The 21,802-nt window shown below is 65.3% G+C and overlaps 1 protein-coding gene and 1 long non-coding RNA gene across 2 annotated transcripts; both read left to right on the top strand.

The window, feature by feature from the left end:
• Positions 1-59: 59 nt before the first annotated feature.
• Positions 60-16,100, top strand: SPPL2B (signal peptide peptidase like 2B). The gene is given in 16 exon segments (XM_025456827.3): positions 60-110; positions 112-135; positions 5,445-5,564; positions 6,149-6,331; positions 6,679-6,768; positions 7,473-7,612; positions 7,924-8,066; positions 8,220-8,316; positions 8,984-9,100; positions 10,167-10,248; positions 10,889-10,963; positions 11,043-11,105; positions 11,197-11,296; positions 11,512-11,589; positions 12,912-13,072; positions 14,217-16,100. Coding segments are annotated over 16 exon segments (1,755 nt in total). The 5' UTR covers positions 60-74; the 3' UTR covers positions 14,463-16,100.
• Positions 517-2,746, top strand: LOC125753187 (uncharacterized). The gene is made up of 2 exons (XR_007404371.1): positions 517-1,462; positions 1,762-2,746. It is a non-coding gene; the product is annotated as an uncharacterized LOC125753187 (long non-coding RNA).
• Positions 16,101-21,802: the final 5,702 nt, after the last annotated feature.

Here is a 21,802-nt window from a genome sequence, read left to right as displayed (position 1 = left end):
GCGCAGGCGCGGCGGGGCGCGCCGGGGCGTTGCTGGGAAACATCTGCCGACGCCTGCGGCTCGACCCGGCTGACATGGCGGCGGCGGCGGCGCTGGCGCGGCTCGCGGCAGGCCTTCCTGCTCCTCGCGACCCAGGTGAGGCTGCGTCGGCCCCGCCGGCCCCGCCGGCTGCGGCGCCCGGTCCCTCCGCCCCGGGCCCCGCGCCCCGCGGGAGCCCCGCCCGGCCTGGCCTGGGGGCCAGCCTCGGGTCTGCTCGCCCCCCGCGCGGTGGCCCGCGGGCCGGGAGCCGGGCCGTGACCTTGCGGGCCGGCCCCCCCCGGAGCCCTCCCCAGCCGCAGCGTCGCCCAGTTGCGCCTGGGTCTGAAGTCCGGGAGGCCCCCCGGCTCCCCAGGCCCTGCTCCGTCCCGAGGCCCCCGGCCGCCGCCGGGGACGCCCCCCGCCTGGCCCCCAGCCTCAGTTTCCCCTTCCGCGCGAGGTTAGCGCCCACCCGCGTGGTTGCGGTAAGCCGTCCGGCGTGGCCCCCGGTTCCCCACAGGGAGCGGCCGAGAGCCCGCGTCCCGAGTGGGGTCCAACCGCCGCCCCGTGTTCTGTTGCGTGACCTTGGGCAAGGGAGGCCCCAGCTTCGGGCGTCAGTTGCTCATCTGCAAAAGGAAGACGTCAGTGAGGACTCGGCGGTGATGCTCATGGGGTGACAGCTGCAGCGTGCTCCTCCTCGGGCAGCTGGGGTCAGAGGTCTCCGGGCCAGCGGGGGGCCTGCTGCCAGCCGGGGGGTGGACATCCTCCTAAGCGCACTTTGTATTTGCAGGTCCTCCCTCCCCGGTTCCCTGGGTGATGCAGCTCAGGGAGTGGTGTCCCATTAACCTTGAGCTGCCCGCCGCAGGCCCCCATCTCTCTCCTGTAGCCTCCGGTGGCCACTTGCGTCTCACACACCCCCCAGTCCATGGGCGGCACAGCAGGAGGGATGTCTCTGAAAGTGTGTCAGGTCTGGTTGCATCCAGATGAGAGCCGCCCCTCGGCTTCCAGCGCGTGTGGGAGGCCTCTGTGGTTGGGCGGCTTGGGACGCTTCCCCTCCTGTTCCTAGTTTGCTGAAGGCGCTCCGCCTCCGTCTGGTCTTCCCCGTTTCCCCGGAATGCCCCTGGTCATCCTTCCTAGTTCTTCCCTGCCCCCACCCCCCTCCGGAGAGGCTCCCTGGGAGGCCCCGTCCCCCGCTGTTTGCCAGGCCCTGCTCCATCATCTTCCTCAGCACTCTCTCGGCAAGTTGAGGGCGGGGACGTTTTGAATGAGAGCAAAGTGAGAAGTGGACGCAGGGTAACGGGAGCACCGTGGAGGGACGGACCCAGTTTGCTTGGGAAGGCGTTTCAGAAGCAGTGGCACCTAAGGGGTGTTCTGGAGGGTGAAGAGGAGTTGCCAGGTCCGGATGGCAGAGGGAGGGTGTTGCTGGTGACGAGCAGCGTGAGCAGGGGTGAGAGCTGATGACTTATTTTGAGCAGGGGGAGAGTCCCCTCTGGCTGGTGTGTAGGGTGGTTTAATGGTTACGACCTGAGAAAGATGACACCCCAAAGGAGACCCTTCAGGTGTGCTTGAGGGAGGCTGGGATTTCCTCTTCGGCTGAAGGGGGTTGTGCAGTAGGCGAGGCTCCGAGGCCAAGGGTGAGGGGCAGGCCAAGCTGTGGCCTCCCTGGGCTGGGGGCCGGGCAGGGGCGGTCAGGGGCAGGTGTGGAAGGCTCACGGTGCTCAGGTGTCTGGACTTTCTTCCCGGCAGGCTGAGGGTTTTGAACTTTGCCCTGTGCGTGAGCAGAGGACAGCGTCCAGGTGTGCAGTGAGAGCGCTCGTGCTGACCCTTCATGGACCAGGGCCTGGGTCTGTGTGTTTGTTTGCCCCAAGATAGGACAGATGGCATTGTGGTGGGTGGGTGTGCTTGTTTGTGGAAGTTTGGGTCTTGGTGCCTGGGAATAGGACCAGCTTTCCACTGCGTGGGACGCTGCTTGCGGGCAGCCCTAAATTCATTTGCTACCATTTTGTGACCCTGGATGAGGAATCCCCTAAATGTACACATTTCCCTGGTACATAAAGGCTGGAGGGGGGGCTGTTACTCAGCAGATCTGAAGTAATGTCAGTGCCCTCACCTCCTCCTTCCTCTCTTCTCCCCCTCCTGCACCTGCCCCCCCCACTCCTCCTCCACTTCTCCCCTCTGCCCTCTGCCACCTGTCCCCCCCACTTCTCCGCCTGCTCCCTCTACTACCTGCCTTCCCCTCCTCCACCTGTTCCTCCTCTGGCTCAACATCTCTTTCCAAACTTCCTGGGTTTTCACTTCTCCATCTTCTTAGGGAACTTAGCAAGTCTTCGAAGGATGACTGCTTCCAGCCGGAACCCAGGAGCTTTTCTCAAACCCCCAGATGTGGAATGCCTTCATGGTCACCCCAGAGTGGGGTTTCTCTAGAAGTTCCTGAACCTGCTTGGTGATTGTGATGTGTCAGAAAATGGCCTGTCTGGTAATCCCAGAGATTTCTGGCTCCCCAGATGGGGACGGGCCATGCTAGACTGACGGGCATGTGCAGCCTTGGGTCCTTTTGAAGAACTTCTGGTTCCTTTAACTCCGTGGGGAGGAAACTGTATTCTGGCATTTGACGTGTGTATGGGCTGATTTCCTGGCAGGAAGCGGGTTGTGCAGATTGTGGGGAGAGGTCCATGAGGTGGGCTTCTGTGCTTTCAAATGACCTTTTAAAAGAGAAGCAGCTTCTACTCATTCCCGTTTTACACAAATGACACTTTTTCATCCACAACCTGGACCGCACAGAACAGGGGTCAGCAAGCGTGTCTGTAAAAGGCCAGACAGCGATTATTCCTGTCTTTGTGGGCCACACGGTCTCCCTTGCAACCTCGCAGCTCTGCAGTGGTAGCTGAGACCAGCCAGAAGCCCTGCATGCAGAATGGGGCAGCTGTGTTCCAATAAATCTTTATTTAGATGCACAGGTGGGGTACATGAGGCCTGTGGGTTGAGGGATCTTATATTCCCCACATTCATCTATGGTAAGGAGGTGCCAGGGGGTTCTGAGCATGGGGTGACTCATTAGAAGGCACAGCACTTAGAGCCAGGTTGAGGGGTGCCCTTGGGAGACAGTTTGGCAGGGAGAAAGGAAGAGAGGGCTCCTTTTTTTTTTTTTAAGATTTTTTTCATTTGTGAGAGAGAGAGAGAGAGAGAGAGAGAGGCACAGGCACAGGCAGAGGGAGAAGCAGGCTCCATGCAGGGAGCCCGATGCGGGACTCAATCCAGGGTCTCCAGGACCACACCCTGAGCAGAAGGCAGGCGCTAAACCGCTGAGCCACTCGGGGATCCCCAGGAAGAGAGGGCTCCTAATACTGCCCCTGATGGAGGAAATGACACGTGAGGCGCATGGAGGTTGTCCAGGGCAGGTGGGGGTAGAGCACGGCCTTAGCGAGGGGCTCTGAGACCTCGGGTCAGCCTTGGGCAGCCCCCAGCCCTGCCTTCAGGAACCTGGTTCCTGGGAGCTCAGCACCCGTAAGCACGGCTTCTCCGTGCACCCCCAGCCGTCCGCGTGGCATTCAGTGCCTCACTCGAGGCGCCAGGCCGAAGCGTCAGATCAGCGGTGCCAGTTGGAAGCGTGGTGCTCAGGGACCCCAGAGCAGGGCAAGACGTGCACTCGGTGCCCGCTGTTAGCCTCCGGGCTGTGTGTTCGGGTGCCCTGGGGTCTCCTTGCTGCCGCCACCACAAGGTGCCCAGGGCCGGGGCGAGAAGCTCTTGGAGCAGCTGGGGCCTTGCTGTGCTTCCACCGAGGGTCTAGCCAAACGGAAGCCCGTCAGTGCCCCCTCCTGGTGCTGGGAGCCGTGAGGCATCGGGACCCTGGGCCCCGATGGCCAGGGGTGTGCCTTGCGGTGCCGGCTGGACCCCATCACGCATCTGATGTCAGACAAGCGGCTATAGGCATTTCTCCTTGGCAGATTCTAGGGGTTCCAAGGAGTAGAATTTTCTGGAGGCGTTTGCAGCCTAAGGGGAGCCCGAGGTGTGTGGGGCCCCCTGGGGTGCGCTGGCCGGACTAACGCCCTCGGCTCCTAGCACCCGGCTGCTCTCCTGAGACCCGTCCGCACTCAGCAGGCCCCAGGAGCTGCTCAGACTTGGGGCGAGCCCGGCCGGGGGCAGAGCAGCCAAGACCTGGGCCCCAGATGCTGTGTGACCTGCCATGGACGAAGTCCTCCTGAGACTGGGAGGTGTGCTTGTGGGGGGCTCTGCGGCCCGGCCGGAGCCCAGCATAGGGGAGGGGGCGGGAGAGGGCCACCTGCACGCCGGCCCGCCCGCAGCCCGGCAGCCGCTCCAGGGGAGGGCGCAGTGGCCCCCACGGGAGACGTAGGTGAGCAGGGAGTGGGGCGGCTTTGTGGGAAATGATGGTTTTTCACGTAGATTAAGCTGATGTTCGGCAGGAAGAAGGCGAGTCTGCCCCTTCCGTCCCAGGCGCCGGCCCCGCACTGACCTTGAGGGGTGTCGGGGTTTCGGGGACTCTGGCTCCTGCCCCTGTGCCTTGCTTTGCGTCCACACAGAGCTTGCTGGGTCCGCGTGATGCTCCGGGCACGGCCCTTCCCCAGCCTGCTGCCCGGCGGGGCGTGGAAGGGCGACCACGACCCTGGCTGCCAGCTCCTCCTTCCTCCTCCTCGGAATCCTGGGCCCAGAAGCCGGGCGGCGGCCGCGGAGACGGGCTCTGCTGGGTCGGGGTCGTGCGGGGGGTGCTGGCCGCGCCCTGGTGGCGTCCCCAGGACTCTTCTCTGTCGCCGAGTCTCAGAGTGCCCAGCCCCAAGGAAGCTCCCCCTTCAGACTTCCTGCCACGCCCCGAGTGGGGGGTCAGCCCGGACCCAGATCCCACTGGCCTGTGCCCTGGGCTCCGAGGCCCCCCTGGAAAGTGAGGTGTGGCACGAGGGGCCTGGAGCCGGCTGGCCTCACCAGCCAGTGGCCAGTGGGTGGTTATTCCAGGAGCCTGTGGGTCAAGGGCAACCCCGAACCTGCTGGGGTGCAGGAAGTTCGTGCCTCGTCCTGTGGCCCTGGCCTCTGGCCACCACCCAGGGCCTGGGGATGGATCTGCTGGCTCACCGTGTCCCCATCGGGACAGAGCCGCAGGGTTTTCATTCTGCCCGTCCTGTCGATCCTGGGAGGGCCCAGTGGGGAGGTGCTGTCCTGCCATGGGAGCTGCGGGGAGGGGACCTGGCAGGACCGCAGTCCGCACCTGTCTCCCTGGGAAGCTCGGCCCTGCGCTTGCTGCCCTGCCGTGTTTTCTCCACCAGAAGATGTGTATGGTGGTGTCCCTTCTGTCCTGTAGGAGGAGGGAAACCAGCCCAACCCCTGGGCGTGGTGGGGTGTCCTTGTTTGCCTCGGACCCTGCTGCTCCTGGGGCGTCCAGCCCCGTGCCCAGCTCTCCAACTGCTGCCTTGTCGCTCCAGGTAGCCTGTGAGTACGGCATGGTGCACGTGGTCTCCGAGACAGGGGGCCCCAGAGGCAAAGACTACTGCATCCTCTACAACCCACAGTGGGCCCACCTGCCACACGACCTCAGCAAAGCGGTGAGTGCCCGCTGGGGCCCTTCCCTGTGGGGGTCGGCGGGCCTGGAGGGGCTCTGGGGTGCGCCCTCCACACTTGGGGTCGGCTCTGTCCTGCTGACTGACTGCACCCTCTGCTCCCCAGCCTGGTCTCTGGAGGGGCTCTAGAAGTCTCATCCTGCAGGGACCCCCTCGGAGGACAGAGCAAGGGCCTCAGCTGGGAAGTCATTGGGGTGGGGGGGAGGGGGCTTCTGGTCCTCCTAACCTCTCTGGGCCTTGGCTTCCTTGGTCAGAATCAAAAGATGTCCAGGTATTGTTGAGCGGCCCCCGCCAGGGGTCACTGGCCAAGCCCCCCGTGCTGGGCTGGGGCTGACTGGCTGACGGGTCCTGCAGGGATGAGGGGTGGGGCTGGGCTGGCGGGTGATTGTCCCCCTGTGGCCACCACTCCCACCTGCCATGGAGGCTGGGAGGGTTGCCAACGGACTCCCCCTCCCCGCCCCCCATTAGCCTTGCACTTGGGTGTGTGCACGGGCTCGTGCGGATGTGTGTGTAGGCGACCCCCCCACGGACTCTTCTAGATCAGCTGGTGTAAGCGCCACCTTCTCCAGTCTCTCCTACAGCTGCGGGACTGGACGGCCTCTGTGCTCTGCTCCCCGCCCGACCTCCCCACCAAAGGCTTCAGCAACCAGATCCCGCTGGTGGCGCGGGGAAACTGCACCTTCTATGAGAAAGTGCGGCTGGCACAGGGCGGCGGGGCGCGCGGGCTGCTCATCGTCAGCAAGGAGACACTGGTATGGCCTCGTGGCCGTGCACTCAGGCCTCTTGGGGTGGGGGGCGTATCCCAGAGTGGTCCTGGGGGCTCTGGGGATGCTGGATCCCGTCCTCGTCCTCCAGGGCCTCGGGGCGGAGCTCTGGGGGGTGACTCCTGAGGAGCAGGTGGCTGCCCAGGGTGGGCTGGCTCCTAAGCGACTTGTCCCCAGGCCTGCAAGTGAAGAGAGCTTTTCCTCCCTCAGCAGAGGGACAGACAGACACACACACAGCCCCTTGGCGCCCTCCAAAAGGGCTGGCTCTGCAGGCCGTGGGGTCGGGGTGGGCCTTGGTAAGCCACGACGTCCCTCCTGCATTCCTCGGCCCCCAGGTCCCCCCAGGAGGCAACAAGACACAGTATGAGGAGATTGGCATTCCCGTGGCCCTGCTCAGCTACAAAGACATGCTGGACATTTTCAAGGTGGGGTCTGCTGCCTCCTCCGGCCTGCAGCTGGTCCAGGGCCGTGAGTCCATGGTGGGCAGGGGACCCAGGAGCGAGGCCGCCCACCGGGGCTGGCGGGTGTTTGGTTCTTGCCACCACCGGTCACCAGCCTCCTGTGACAGGGCAGGCGGTGCCACCGAGCGGCGGGGACGGAGAACCGGCCCCAGAGGTCAGAGCGCCCAGGCTCCCGGGCCAGGCTGGCCGGCCCTGCTTGCGCCCGGCCCTGTCTGACCAGAGGCCTGTGTTCACCACGGTTTGGGGAGCCAGGTCAGGGGCTGGCAGCTTCCAGACACGAGCAGAAGGGGAATATTCAGTGTTTGTGGAAGCGTCTGCACGTTTCCATCCTGACTGCAGCCTTCACAGCTCTCCCCAGAGAACCACTGGGCCCACTAGATGCTTCCCAGGCCACCTGAACGCTCCCACAGGCACACACGCGCGTCCAGTTTTAGGGCTGGGTCCCCCACATGCAGGGGCCCCTCCGCCTGACCTCGTGGGAAGCTAGATCCACCAGAGTTGGTTTCTTTGGGGTGGGAGTGGCGGGTGAAGGCATGGGGCTCGGAGGCCCCCCGGACAGGCTCTCTGTGGGCCCCGCTCCACGTGTGGGCGGGCCTCGGCTCTCTGGGGTGACGGGGGGCAGGGGACGGTGGCCCCAACCCTGAGCTCTGGTGCATTCTCTGATGCAGAATTTTGGCCGAGCAGTGAGGGCAGCGCTGTACGCCCCCAACGAGCCCATGCTGGACTACAACATGGTCATCATCTTCGTCATGGCCGTTGGCACCGTCGCGCTCGGGGGCTACTGGGCTGGGAGCCGGGATGTGAAGAAGTGAGTGCCCAGCACAGGGGGGTCCACGGGTGGCCCAGTGCTGGATGAGGGGCTCCGGTCGCTGTGCATCAGAGCGGCCGTCCCAGCTTGGCTCTCGGGGCTGGGGGCGCACTTCCCGGCCCCTCAGCACCCGCTCTCGTGAGGTCCCTGGGGCCGAGGCAGGCTCTGGTTGAGGGCACGGCCAGGACATGCAGTGGGTGTGGAGGGGGTGCCCCTCGGCCCTGCCTCTCCATCCCCGTTCCCGGGCCCTGGGTGCCTGGGTGCTGCGCCGGCCAGGAGGGTGTTCCCTGGACTCATCTGTGCCTCCCCAGGAGGTACATGAAACACAAGCGGGACGATGGGCCCGAGAAGCAGGAGGATGAGGCGGTGGACGTGACCCCCGTCATGATCTGTGTCTTCGTGGTCATGTGCTGCTCCATGCTGGTGTTGCTCTACTACTTCTACGACCAACTCGGTGCGTCCCCTGGCTCACCCTGGGGAAACTGAGGCCCAGGTCCCCAGTCCACCGTAGTAGGGGAGCCTAGCGAACTGTGGGCGGGAAGCCCTTCCTCAGGGTGGGACGGGGGACCCCAGGCGGCCCCCTCCTCAGTGCCTGCCCTCCCCACAGTCTATGTGATCATCGGGATCTTCTGTCTGTCGTCGTCCACGGGCCTCTATAGCTGCCTGGCACCGTTGGTCCAGAGGCTGCCTTTCGGCAGGTGCAGGTAAGCCCCCCTGCCGGGCCCCTGCCCGGCCCTGCACCCACGGCTCTGCTCACTCACACCCCACCCCGCTGCCTTTCCTTGGCCCGCCCCCACTGGTTTCCGGCCTCCGGCCCCTGAAGCTCTTAAGTGTTGCTTCCATGGGGCCACGCACCCCCGTCCTGTGGCCAGTCAGGCTGGGCTCCTGGCCTGGGGGGCAGGGCGAGTGGGGAAGTGGCTGTGGTTCCCCGGCCTCCGTCTCCCCACGTCCCGTTCAGCCCAGGCCCCGTGGGGACGGCGTGGATGCCTGTCGGTCCTGGGCGGGGGTGCAGGGCGGGGTCACATGGCCGCACGCACTGGTGGTCCAGGCCGGGGCTGGGGGTGGCTCACCTGCCAGACGCCCGGTCTGGTTCTCACGGGCCGGTGGCCAACGCCGAAAGTCAGACGGGTGCCCGTGGGGTGAGCTGCTGCCCCGGGGTCCGCGGCAGGGGCCGCCACCCAGCAGCGCCCACCCCCGCTCCGTTCTGCTCTGCCCTTGGGGGTCCCTTCTGGAAACACCGTAAGGGGGAGAAGGGAGGAGTGTTAACAGGGAAGGGGCAGTGGAGGGAGGGGCAGGGCAGGGTGGCCCTTCCTCAGCAGAGCCCGGGTGTGGGGGCAGGGGCTGCGATGACGCCCCTGATGGCCCCCCCAGGGTCCCCGACAACAGCCTGCCCTACTTCCACAAGCGCCCTCGGGTCAGCATGCTGCTGCTCGCACTGCTCTGCCTGGCCGTCAGCGTGGTGTGGGGAATCTTCCGGAACGAGGACCAGTGAGTGCCACCCCCTCCGCGGGCTGTCCTCAGACGCTCCCTGTCCCCGCCCGGGCTGCGAGCGAGGGCCGTGTGGGGCCGCCCGCATCCCGTGTCACTGGGTTTGTCCCGCTGCCACGTGAGCGGCGGTGATGGGCGTCTGGGCCCGGGATGCCGCAGACTCTCCCGGCCCCGGGTACCCCGAGCGGGGCCCTCCGGGCGCCTGGGTGGGACCTGCTGCCCCGCTGCCCCCGCCGCTGCCCCCGCCATGGCGCCCAGGGCGCCGGGTGGTGCCGGGAGGCCGCCGCGCCGCCGCCCGCCCCTCACGCCATCTGGCGCTCCCTCTGAGCCTTTGCAGAGGCAGTTAACCGTTCTTGGCTGCGCTGCCGTTTGGAGCCGCGACAGATTTAATTGGCAGAAGGAAAACGTGAAAATATTTTGAGTCCTTTGTACACAAAGAGAACTCGAGCTCTCACAGCTAGATTCCAGCCAGGAGACTTGCTCCGGTCTATAAACTCAGAGCGGGCCGTGTTCCCGCCGCGTCCGGGCGCCCACTGGCGGCTGCGAATCTTCTCTTTGTTCTTCACGGCTGCCCCAGCTGGGAGGGGTTTTCGTCCCGGTTTGATGAGTGACCCGGGGCAGGCGGGGGCGGCCCGGGCAAGCCTGCGCGATGCATGTGGCCCCGCGGTGGTGGCTCCCTGGTGGTGCTGGGGTCACGCACTTGCCTCTGCGTCCCCTCCGCCTTCCAGGGGCCCAGAGGTTGGATGTGGAATCTGACTGGGCGAGAGTTTTGCTTTTGTAAATTGTCCAAAAAATATTTTTGAAGAGAAATTTGAGTCCAGCAGCTGCACGATGCCCCCGTGCCACCCTGTGATGTGGGTGCAAGAGCTGCCCCGGTGTCGGGGTGGGGGGTCGCTGCAGCCCTGCCCCTGCCACTTGCTGCCCCCCTGTGCCCAGCGCCGCGAGGGGCCCGGCCCGGACAGCTCGGGCAACTCAGCAGCTGAGGTGGCCGAGGAAGGAGCGGCCGGCGGGTCGTGGCTCTTGGCGGAGTCCCTGCCCAGCGGGTGACCGCTGCTCTGCCTTCCAGGTGGGCCTGGGTCCTTCAGGACGCGCTGGGCGTTGCCTTCTGTCTCTACATGTTGAAAACCATCCGTCTCCCCACTTTCAAGGTGAGGGTCCCGAGGATGTGGGCCCACTGGCTGGGGGGTGGGGTGTGCAGATGGGACCGTGCCGTGGGCGGGCGGCGTCCCTGGCCGTCCCTGGGCAGCGTGGTCTGGGTGCCTCCGTCCCTCCTGTTGCCTCTCACATGGCGGCCCTGCCAGTGACCACCAGGCTGTGAGGATGCCCGGCACCCTGGCCCTGGGGGCGCTGCAGGCCAGGGCTCCTCCCGGGGCTGGCCGCTGTGCCGCGGTTAACTTGCTGCGGGGTGAGCGCACGCATGGACGAGCGGGTGTGGGCAGCCAGCCGAGGCCACTGGACGGGACTGAGAAGTACGCGGGAAGACGTGACGGGCTCATCACCCCACACCCACAGCGACGGGGTGCACGGTGTGTGTCGCTGAGCCCCGCGCCTCCCGGCGTCCCTGTCCCAGGAACCTAACAGCCTGGCCTGGAGCAGCTTCCAGGGCTCGTCTCCTGTGGTCCCGGGGACGGGACTGGATTTGCTCAGTTCCCCTACCCGGCTCTGTCCCAGTGGGCCCACCTGAGCCCCGGGGGGGTGTGCGGGGTGGGACACGTCCTGGGGGTCAGTGCGCCCGGGGCTCTCTGGCCCGCCGCCTGGCCCATCAGGATGTCGTCCGCCCCCCCCCAGGCCTGCACGCTGCTGCTGCTGGTGCTCTTTGTCTACGACGTCTTCTTTGTGTTCATCACGCCCTTCCTGACCAAGGTGGGCGCCCCTGCCCGTGCCCCGCTGCTGCACCCCCTGCTCCCGTGCCCCCTCCCTGACTCGTCCTCCCCTTTGTTAGAGCGGGAACAGTATCATGGTGGAGGTGGCGACCGGGCCCTCGGACTCGGCCACCCACGAGAAGGTAGGGAGTGGGCCCGTGGCCGAGGCACTGCCCCGAGGTGAGTGGTGGGCTTGGCCAGGTCCCCGAGACGGCTGCCTCTCTGCCCCCCCAGCTCCCCATGGTCCTGAAGGTGCCCAGACTCAACGCCTCGCCACTGGCCCTGTGTGACCGGCCCTTCTCCCTGCTGGGCTTCGGGGACATCCTGGTGCCAGGTACTTGGGGGGGGGGCACACTGGGGTGGGGGGTCCTTGGGAGCAGGGGAGCTGGGCAGCCCCCCGGGCTCCCATGTTGCTGCGGTTGCACCTGCGGCGACCCCTCCTCCGAGCCCTGAGCCGCCTCCGCGGGGCCCTCCTGAAGGAGCAGCCGCTGTTGCCGGTGGTGTCACGGGCTCGGGCCTGGCATCCGGCCCACGGCCTTTCTCCTGCAGGGCTGCTCGTGGCGTACTGCCACAGGTTCGACATCCAGGTGCAGTCGTCCAGGGTCTACTTCGTGGCCTGCACTGTGGGTAAGCGCCCTCGAGGCCGGCCCCAGGCGTGGGCTCGCATCGCGCCCTTCCTTGCGCCTCCCCACGACTCTCCTTCCACATCTTTCCGTTTTTGTCCTTGTCTCCTGCTTATTACCTTGATGGCCAAAGCCATTTACACAGAAGTGACCCTTCCCCTGGAGCCCCGGTTGCTCCTAACGTTTCCCAAACCTCTTGGCTTGCCTGCCTCTGGTCAGCGCCTCGGGAGGGGCCGCGAGTTGGCCCGATGGCGCTTGTCCCTGCGCACGCGGGCCCCCCTCCCCTTCCCAGGCCAGAGGCGCTGTGACTCCTCATCTGCCCCTGGGAGGGGGAGTGTGCACAGGCCCCACAGCCAGCCCAGCGGACAGGAGGCCCCAGGGCCACCCAGCTGACCATCAGGCTGTTGCCGTCTGTCCCCCACTCGCCATCCCTGAGCCTCCTCCTGGTGCAGTTGTGGGGGTTTTGTGTGCGAGAACCGGCCGTTGAGATCGTTTCTGTGGTCCTCGACCTTGAAACTGCCGACCTTTTATAGGCAGCCAGCCTTTATCCCTCCGTAGTTTGCTTCTGTCGAGCCGCTTCTTTAGGACGCGGGGTAAGTGATGACTAGAGATTTCTCCGCACGGCCCTTCCACTGGGGCACCCGAGGTGAGGGTCGGACAGGAGCCACGGGCGGAAGCAGGCGCTGGAGACCGGCTTGTAGCTGCTTCCCGAGGTGTTTGCAGGTTGCGGTTGCAGGACCAGGACGAGGAGCGGCTGCGTCCTGCCCACGGGGTGGCACCTGCCGACGCCGGGCTGTGTGTGCGTCAGCACTCGTGCCGCCCAGGGAGCAGGCCGCGGACCCCTCAGCCTGCAGAGCCTCTCCAGCTGTTTCACGAGAGCGGGAACGTCCTTCTGAACGATCACAGTTCCCTTATCGAAGCTCAGATTTTTCTGATTTTGTTCACGTGTTGCTCTTACTTAGAATCACCTTTCTAACGAGCTGCCTCTGCGGGCCCAGACCCCGGGTGCACCTGCCACCTGGCCCCTCCCCTTGGCTGCCCTGTTGCTCCTGCCCGATGCCTTGTGGGCGCTCTTGCCCTCCCGCCTGCCTGACCACCCCAGTGGGGCGGGCGGAGCGTGCGTCCTGGAAGAAGCCAGTGGGTCTGTGCGTGTGCGGAGGCACCGACTCCCCCGCCCGCCCCGAGCGCTCCTCGGTGACACTGCCTCCCTGACCCCGTGCCCTTGCGTTGCTGTCCACCGGCATTCCTGTGACGGGCAGGTGTGGGGCTGCCGGTGTGGGGCTGCGGGGCCGCCGCCGAGGTAACACCATGCCCGTCTCTCTCCAGCTTATGGCATCGGCCTCCTGGTGACGTTCATGGCGTTGGCCCTGATGCAGCGCGGCCAGCCCGCCCTCCTCTACCTGGTGCCCTGCACACTGATCACAAGCTGCGCCCTGGCGCTCTGGCGCAGGGAGCTGGGCATGTTCTGGACGGGCAGCGGCTTTGCGGTGAATACCAGTTTGCTATGACTGTCTGCGAGCAGTAATAACCTAATAAGCCCTAACTAGAATTAAAGTTGAGTAAAACCTCCTAGTTTCACCACTAAGCCCCACAGCCTGTGTCCCATGGTCAGCGTTCCCTGTTCCCAGAAGGTCTTGCTTTGGTGTCGTGTCCATGTGGCCTGGATGGCTCAGAGCTGTCCAGCGGAGGGGACGTGCTTGTGGCCGTCTCGGGCGAGGCTCGAGGACGGTGCTAGCAGCCCTTTCTAAGGGAGCCAGCCCCAAGGGGCAGTAGCACCGTCTGATTGGACGTTGGCTTCTGGCCGTTTCCGCCATCGGGAATGCCTTGCCGAGCCTGGGGGGCCGCCGGAGCTCTCCTTGCGGCGCGGGGTGCAGCCGTCCTCGGGCCCGGGTGGAGGAGGGCAGGGAGGCCTGAGAGCGGGCATGTCCCCACAGAGCTGCTCGGCTCAGCACGCTGCCCGCACGGGCGGCTCCCGGCTCTGTGGCTGCTACTGGTGTGGTGACAGGAGAGGGGGGTGAGGAGGTCCCTCTTAACGTAGCATAGAGCACTCAAAGTGAAGGGATACGGTCACGTGTGACCGTGCCCCAGGGACGGCACTGGCCTGCGGTGCAGGGGTGCGGCTGCCTCCCTCTGCCCCAGTGAACCCGGGAGCTCGAAGGGCCCTTGGCATCTCCGAGCGTGACCCGCGGCCCCCAGGGCAGTGCCCATTGAGCGTGGCGTGACTGTGTCAAGTTTGATGGAAGTTGAGATGCGTGTCCTCTGCGTCCCGGCGATGCTCAACAGCGTGGGGCTCCAGGTCACCCCGAATAATTAACCAGATGACGTGACCCGATCACGGGCCTTGCGCCCTCCCCCTGGGCCCTCGGGGAAGCTTCACAGCCCACCACCCTCACAGGGTCTCAGTCCCGAGGAACATTGGCCTCGCTGTGGAGCAGGTGGCTTGGTTCTGGGAGGTTCAGGAGGTGGGGCCCAGCTGGAGATGTTGGCGTCGGGGTTTCTGCCCGGGTAGCCGTCCTGTGGCCCGTCTGCTGCTGGGACCCCAGGGACGGTGACCCCTCCTCTGCCCCAGGCTGCCCCCCCCGAGGCTCCCTGGCCCCGTCCCTCACCTGACTGGGGCTTCTTCTCTTACAGAAGGATCTACCTCAGTCTCCTTGGGCTCCATCTTCAGCCGACAGCCCGCAGCCTCGAAAGGATTCAGACACTGGCCTCTCCCAGCCGCCTCCAGGTGAAGAACTGGCCAAATGCCCCCTGCCCCACGGGCAGCCCCCGGAGTTGTCTGTGCCCGAGGAGACTGGGGCCGGAGCATCCCCCCAGGAGCCTGTGAGCCCAGAGGGCCACGCCCCTGAGCCCACGAGCGTGGTAGGCACCTCGGCCTAGGAGATGGCGCAGACTCAAGGGCCTCGCTGCTGCCCCTCTGCACCGAGAGACCCTGACGCAGGACCTGCCCGGCCCCCCAACTTGGTGCTCCGGTCTGGCCGACGCCCCCGCTCTTCCTCCTTGAGCCCAGCCCAGCTGCACCCCGGACCCTCTCCAGCCCTGCTCCCAGCTCGCGTGGCTGCCACGAGTCCCCTCGTGCCCCCACCCCAGCCGACGAGGTCACCGGCACGCGAGTGCCCAGCTCCATGGTCTTGCCATCGACTCAGTTTCCTCGGAAAGGGCAAGAAGCTCCACCTACGACCGCCCACGGCTGCAGATCTGCCCACATTTGGTGCTTCTCACGCTGCCGCTTCCCTCAGGTTCTCGCCGGCGCTGTGCCTGGGCCGGAGGGCGGGGTCTGCCTCCCTGAGGTTGCAGCCTTCCCACGGACGCTGGCCAGCAAGAGCCTCTGCAGTCCGGGTGGTCTGCACCCCCACGTCCGCACTCAGGCCACGCTCAGGCTGCAGGCTGGCTGGCCGGGGTCAGACCTGCGTTTGGCCCAGCAGGGGCCGCAGGCAGCGCCCGCCCCAGCGGGAACGCACGGTGGGCCCCCCGCCTCTTCCATCAGCCCGGACCTGCGCTCCAGCTTCTCCGCCTGCTAATTAACGGCCACGACTTGTTGAACTCGGGGTAGTGTTGCCTCTTGGGTGTGAGTCTCTGGGACCACCCTGGTTGGGGCAGCTGGGCGCCAGGCCGCACCCTGCACAGCGGCTGTGGCTTTCCTGTGGGCTCCATTTTATCTTTCAGCTTAGAGGGACTCGGGGGGGGGGGGGAGCCCACCCTTCTCACGGCATCTGCACGTCTCCACCCCACCCCAGCCCGGCCTCTGGGAACAACACCGGCCAGGCGAGCGCACTTACGATTTAAACCCTGGGAGCTTCTGGAATGTGGAGAATATTCTGGAACTGGCATTTTGTCTTCTACCTCACTGACAGGGTTCTCGGAACGTCACGATGGAAATGCTGCAGTAGGACTGGCCTCAGGTCAGTGGCCCCCATGCCGTGGCACACGCCTGTCCATGCAGCCTCCAGACTCGAGCTCGGAAAGATGTTTCCACTGACGTGAAATGAAGGCACAGACACCACCACCACCACCCCTCCCCCTGCCATGCGGTCCCAGCTCTGTCCCCGTCTGTCTGCTCTCAGTTATAGACAGCAGGCTCGGGGTCAGCCATGATCCATTCCAAAAAATACCAGCGCCAGACAGACTCACAGCCTTTGTTAGCCATGCTGCTCTACGGAGAAATGATGTTGATTCAAAAAAAAAAAAAAAGTCTTCCGCCTGTTTTATGTGTGTCCCTTAAAAAAACAGGTGACCTGGGTTCTGGAAGACCAGCTGGACCTGCCGGCCCCCCTGAGAGCCTCCAACTTGGAGGCCAGGCCGGGACACAGGGTCTCAGCGGACCCGTTCCCACATCGACCCGCGCGTTACTCTAAGCCATTTTGTACGACAGCGTAGAGCCAGGATCTCTCCGTTTTCCGTGTTTGACAAACAAACATCAAGGGATTCGAAGGCGGATGTTCGCTCCTGAAGTTTCCATTTGCAGTCTTTGCCTCGCTTCTGTTTGAATCTTACAATTAAACACAGCTTTTGATAGTTGCCGCTCAGCCCTCGTCTTTTCTGCGGCGGGGCACGTGCCCCAAGGTGTGGGAGCCAGTCTACGCCGCCTGCCGCAGAGCGCTCAGCTGGGCTGTGATGAAGCCAGCGGCCGTGCGGGGCCGGGGTGCTGAATCACACGGCGTTTGAGAGTGGAAGGAAGCCTGGCGGGAGCTCCGTCTGCCCCCGTGTCTCGGGTACCGCTAGCTCCTCCGTGATTATCTGAGATGCGCGGTGGGGAGTCGCCTGTTGCGGGCCCGCGGATGTCGTGTGAAAAGCCGGCTGGCCGGTGTCCAGGGTCTTCCAGGCCACCCGGTCACTGCCACAACTTGTCGGCCCTACTGCTGCAGCCCAGATGTCACAGCGAATGGCAAATGGGCGTGGCCACGGCCAACACTGCCGGCCGCGGGGATGTTGGGTTCCGTGTGGTTTTCACAGGTTGTGAAATAGCTTCCTCTTATTCTTCAAGGGGTCAAAAAGGTGAAGCCTTTTCTTAGCGAGGGCCTGCAGAGGTCGGCAGCCCCCCGGCCCCTGGCCCTGCCGCCCATGGTGTCGGGTGGCGGCCACCAACCTCTCGTCCACGGGAGAGAAGGCCAGGCTCCAAGGCCACTCCACCTGGCTGCGTGGGGCCAGCCGACACTCAGAGACGTAGCGACTCCTCCCAGGCAGCCCTGGGCCCAGGTGCTCGGGTGGTGCCGGGCCCTGGTGGGCACACGCCTTGGCCCGGCAGTCCCCCTCCCCCTGGACTGGCGGTGGGCTCAGCGGGTGCCCAGGGGAGGGCCCCACGCGCTGGTTTTCACAGCGGGGGTGGGAGCAGGAGTCGGTGCTGGGGGGGCCGTGTTCCTGCTCTGCAGCGGGCACAGCTGCGCGCCGGCGTGTGAGCTCCGGGCTCGGAACGGTGCTGTGAGGACGGTGGTGTTCTTTTACGAGCTCCAGAGCTTACTTGTTTTTCCTTAAGCGTTCATCCCGTCCATCTTCGTCCAGTGCCTACTGTGTGCCAGGCCCCCGGCCCCACCTGCGCCAGGTGGCTGAGCCTGGGGAGGGAGGACAGGCCACAAGTCCATGCCTGCCTCTGTCTTCGGGGACAGTATGCATCAAGGGAGGCCACCTGGAGGAGGCGGGTGGGGCCTTTAGTGAGGAGATGAGTGTGGGTGGTGGGAGGGCCAGGGGTCGCTGGCCACGTGGGGAAGGTGTGGCCGGTGTCACCCAGAGGTGAGGGGGCAAGAGTCCTAGAAAGGTCCCAGCGCTGGCTGCCCTGGGGAGAGGAGGCCGGCTGCTCCCCACTGTCCTGGCTCAAGCAGGGGCGTGGCAGCGGGAAGAGCCCACAGCTCTGGAGTCCTGGCCTACATGCTGGCACCCAGTGACCTTGGTCGTGTCACTGGCGTCCCTCTGGGGCTGTAACTGCATCTTCAGCCAAGAGGTGTGACAGCTGCTCCTGCACGGCCTCCCTACACGCACTCAGGAAATGGGACCACGCTGTGGGCAGCTGGGACCGGAGGGATCGCTCCCTCTCCAGCACTGTGCTCGGCTCCCCAAGGCTCACAGTGCTTCCCACAAGAGTAAGGTCGCACTTAGGGCATGAGGACGTTGCCACCAATGGTGGTAAAACAGCTGGTCCCTGAAGACAGTTCAAAAACTCCCCAAAGTGAGCAAAGATGATGGTTCTGACGAAGGGCGTGTTCTCCTGGGCCAGGGCGGGGAAGCAAGCAGGGGGAGGCTGGGGAGCCGCGGGCTGTGGAGGCTGCGTCCCAGCAGAGGCCGGGCCACTGCCCCAGCCCGACCATGAGAAGCACGCCGACCCCCGACTGCGCCCCGCATCAGGTTGGAGGCCCCCCAAACCCGCCGCCCCAAGGGCCCCGGGCACAGAACGTGTGTCAGGGACACCAGGAATCTGAATAAAGTGTGGATGTTGGTTAACAATAACGGGTCCTGTCGGTTCATTGGTTGTGACCCTGTGGCACTAACGTTAGGGTGGGAACGGGGCGGAGCTCGGGGGGCCCAGGGACCATCCTCAGCCTTCCCTGTACATCTAAAGCTGTTCCACAGCAAGTTTATTTTTTAAACTATCCGGTTATTCACACACACCCCTCGGGGAGCTGTCTGCCCGGCGTCGGCCCCTGCCCCTGCCCCGCGGCCTTGGCCTCCCCTGACATCTGTGCGGAGGCACCTGTGCGGGGGCACCTGTGTGGCTCCGAGGGCCCCGCCCCCGCCCGCCCCGCCCCGCCAGGTGCCGCCCCCGGCCCCGCCCCGGCTCCCTGGTGCCCGCGGCTCCAGCTCCCGCTCCAGCTCCGCAGGTGGCTCCGCTGGCGGCCTCGGCGGGTCGCGGAGGTGAGTCGGGGTCTCCGGAAGGGGCGGGGGCGGCCGCAGCCGCTGTGGAGCGGAGCCCAGGGGCGCGCGTTCCGGCCCCGGATGCTCCATCCCCGACGGGGCCGGGAGCCTGTGGGGGGAGCCTGGGGGCGGCGCAGCGCAGGGAGCACGGGGAGCAGAGCCCGTGAGGGCTGCGGGGCCGGCCCGGAGCCCCTCTGCTTCCCCCGCCCTCCGCCAGCATCCGAGTGCCCGGGAGCACAGATGGCGGGGTGCCGGGGTCCCCGACAGGGAAGGGTGCCTGCCGAGGGGGCCTCTGACTCCACGATGCCACCAACACAGGCTGTCGTCAGGGCTGTGCGGCGGGTGGGGAGCACGGCTGGGCGGACCCTCCGCCACCCCCATGTCAGGGCCACCCTGACCGCCCTGGGCCCCCTGGGGTGGGGGCGCGGTGTCTGGCGGTGCCGGAAGCTTTGGGGACTGTGTTCGCATCAAGCACAAGCCCTCCAGCCCGAGTACGTGCTGGGTTTTGGAGGGAAAGACTCCGGGAACCCGCAGGTAAGTGGATTCGTGTTTTCTGCATCCCGGCGGCAGGACGTGGCCACGCACACCCCACGGCCCCGGGCAGGTGCGGGTGTGCGGGATGGTGCATCTGTGTCACCGTGCGACCGTAGGTGTGAGGGTGCAAGGCAATAGCGCGTGACTGTGCATGGTCGTGCCACCGGGTGTGTGTCACGTGTGAGGTTGTGTGTGTCTGCATTTGCAATTGCACTGGGAGCCTGTGTGAGCTCCTGCTGGCCGTTGTCCGAGCTTGTGCACAGGGTAGGGGGTGGGAACTCCTCCTGATGGGTTCCCCTGTCTGGAGGATGGGGCGCCACCACCGCCACGCACGCAGATCTGGCTGGGGCACAACAGGAGGCCCCGTGAGCACGCTGCGGGCCCCTTGTCCCACCAAATGAGAAGTCATGCCCCTGGCGCTGGTCCGACGGCAGCGCCTACTTGAAGCCAGTGAACCCCGCAGCTCGTTCTGGCGCTGAGCCCCAGGCTGGCGAGAGTGCACGTGTGTGTGTGTGTGTGTGTGTGTGTGTGTGTTGTGCAAAGTCCACACAGTCTGCAGAATTGTGAACGCCCAGGGTGTGCAGCACTGAGCTGGAGGGTCTTCAGACAGGGTGCTGGGCAGCCCTCTGCTCAGGCTGGTGCCTCCTCGTGGGAACCGCCTGCCTCGAGTGGCTGGAAGACAGGAAACCACTCCTGTGACCACGGCTGTCCGTGGAGAGCCTGAAGCGGTGGCCGAGCCGAGGCCCCGGGAGGCACCCAGAGGGAGAGGCGGGTGCGTTGCCCGTCCTGGAGGAGCACAGAGGCAGGGGAGGTGGGTGCCCACGTCTGGGCTTCCTTCTCATGCGCGTGGGCCCAGGAAGGAGAAACGGGCAGGGTGCATGTGGACGCGGCTGTGGGGTTCTGTGACATGGGCTCTCACGGGGCCAGGTTGGGGTGGCTGGGGCCCCGGGAGCTGAGCCTGCACCCTAGCATGGGCGTCAAGCTCCTGGTGCCGTCTCTGCGGCTCACCTGCCCCACCTGGACAGCAGGGTCCTGGGATGGGGGGCAGTGGCCCACTTCATGACAAGGAGCCACCAGCAAAGTGGAGGAAATCCCTGGAATGTTAAGGACCGTGTGTGTATGGAAGAAAGGAGGGGAGGCAGAGACGCAGAGAGGAGACAGGGAGTCTGTTCGAGCCTCAGTTTCTTCATCTAGAAGATGGGCGTCCTCATGCCGCCGCTCCCCTGCCGGGGGTCCCTGGGAGGCCCAGGCCAGTATCAGGCCTGGCTGCTCCTCTCTTCCTAAGCTCACCCCGTTCCCAGAAGTAGAGACGGGGACACGGCTGTTCCCAGCCTTGTGGTTTAACATCCGTGCCTCTAAATGCGGAGGATAACACAGTCTGGGGCACTGGCTCATGCCTGCCTTCGGCTCTGTCGCTTCCCCTGCTTTACCTCTCCTCGTTAAAAACCACAATCTTGGAATAATTTCAGTTGCAAAGACGGCGCGGAGGGTCCGCAGGCGCGCCGCACCAGCTTCCCCCGTGGGAAGGCCCTCGGGAGCGCAGCGCCAGGGCGCAGAGCACAGGTGGCGTGGCCACAGCGCTCTCGGTGGCCTTGTTCAGGGCCCCCCAGCGCTCGGGGCTCCAGCCTGGGACCCCCCAACCCGGCATTTTAGGACCTGTATCAACTTTACATCACACAAGCTGTAAGTCGTGGGAGGTTTCTTTTTTTAATCAGTGAGTCTTTATCCGCTTTCCCGGGTATCACCCGCGTGTATCAGCTCCCCCCGCCAGCGCCCTACGGGGTCCCCCCCCCCCGTTCCCCTGTGGTCTTACTAATGAAGAGAGGACATGATATCATCACTGCAGATAGTTTTCTCACAAACACCTCTTCCCATGAAAACCTAACAAAAAGTCCACAGATAAAAAGGGGGGAAAGAAGAGCCGGAGCTTATTAAATTTCCCACAGGCTCGCTGAGCGATTTATTTCACGAAGTGGGGGCGGCAGGCGGGGAGGGGTGTGGCCCCAGGAGCGGCTGCGGGGGAACGAGGGATGCTGCAGGTCCACAGGCTGGAGCTGGAATGCGAGGGTCCGGGTGCCGGGGGCATCTCTTGAGGGCCGGGGGAGGGGGGCAGAGAGGAGGGTCCGAGGTGGGGAGCCCTTGGGGCTTCACCTCCGTGGACGGTTGACCGCGGTGGACCCGGCGCTCCCTTCCTCCCGGAGGCTGGACCCGCACTTCGGTGCAAGCGGCCGCGGCCGGAGGGAGCACTTGCAGCGGGCAGGTGGCCCTGCAGAAAGGATGAGGGGCCAAGGGGCATGAGGAGCAGGCCGGACGGGCCACCGACAGCAAACCTTGGTGCCAGGGGGCGGACAACACCCCACAGGCGGGGGCCTGCACGGGAGCGAATGGATGCTGCGTGGCAAACTGTTCTAGAAGTGAGCAAATCAAAACGTGTCGGGGCGCCTGGCGGGCTCAGGTGGAGCGTGTGACTCTTGATCCTGGAGCCGTGAGTTCGAGCCGCACGCTGGGGCTAGGGTGTACTTTAAAACAACAAACAAGCAAACAAACAAGCAAACACAAACCAACAACATACACACTATTATCCCATCGTTTCTGTGGGTAATTCGTTCGGGGAGTCCGGCTCGGGGTCTCCGGTGACAGTAGCAGCGGGGAAGTCAGCCCGCGTGGCCGCGTGTAAAACGCCTTCCGCCACCCGCTAGCGGAGACACAGCTGGAGCATCCTCATGGCAGGCGGCCTGTGACTCAGCCTGCGGCAGCCACGCACCCCACACCCTCCGCGGCTGCTCCCCCCCAAGGGCCGAGGCTTCGGTCCGCCTGCTAGGAGCGAGACGTCGAGGCCGGCT

Source organism: Canis lupus, chromosome 20, assembly GCF_003254725.2.
Source record: "Canis lupus dingo isolate Sandy chromosome 20, ASM325472v2, whole genome shotgun sequence".
Taxonomy (NCBI): Eukaryota; Metazoa; Chordata; class Mammalia; order Carnivora; family Canidae; genus Canis; species Canis lupus.
The sequence above is the reverse complement of the archived record's forward strand: the minus strand, read 5'-3'. Positions and strand labels throughout refer to the sequence as shown.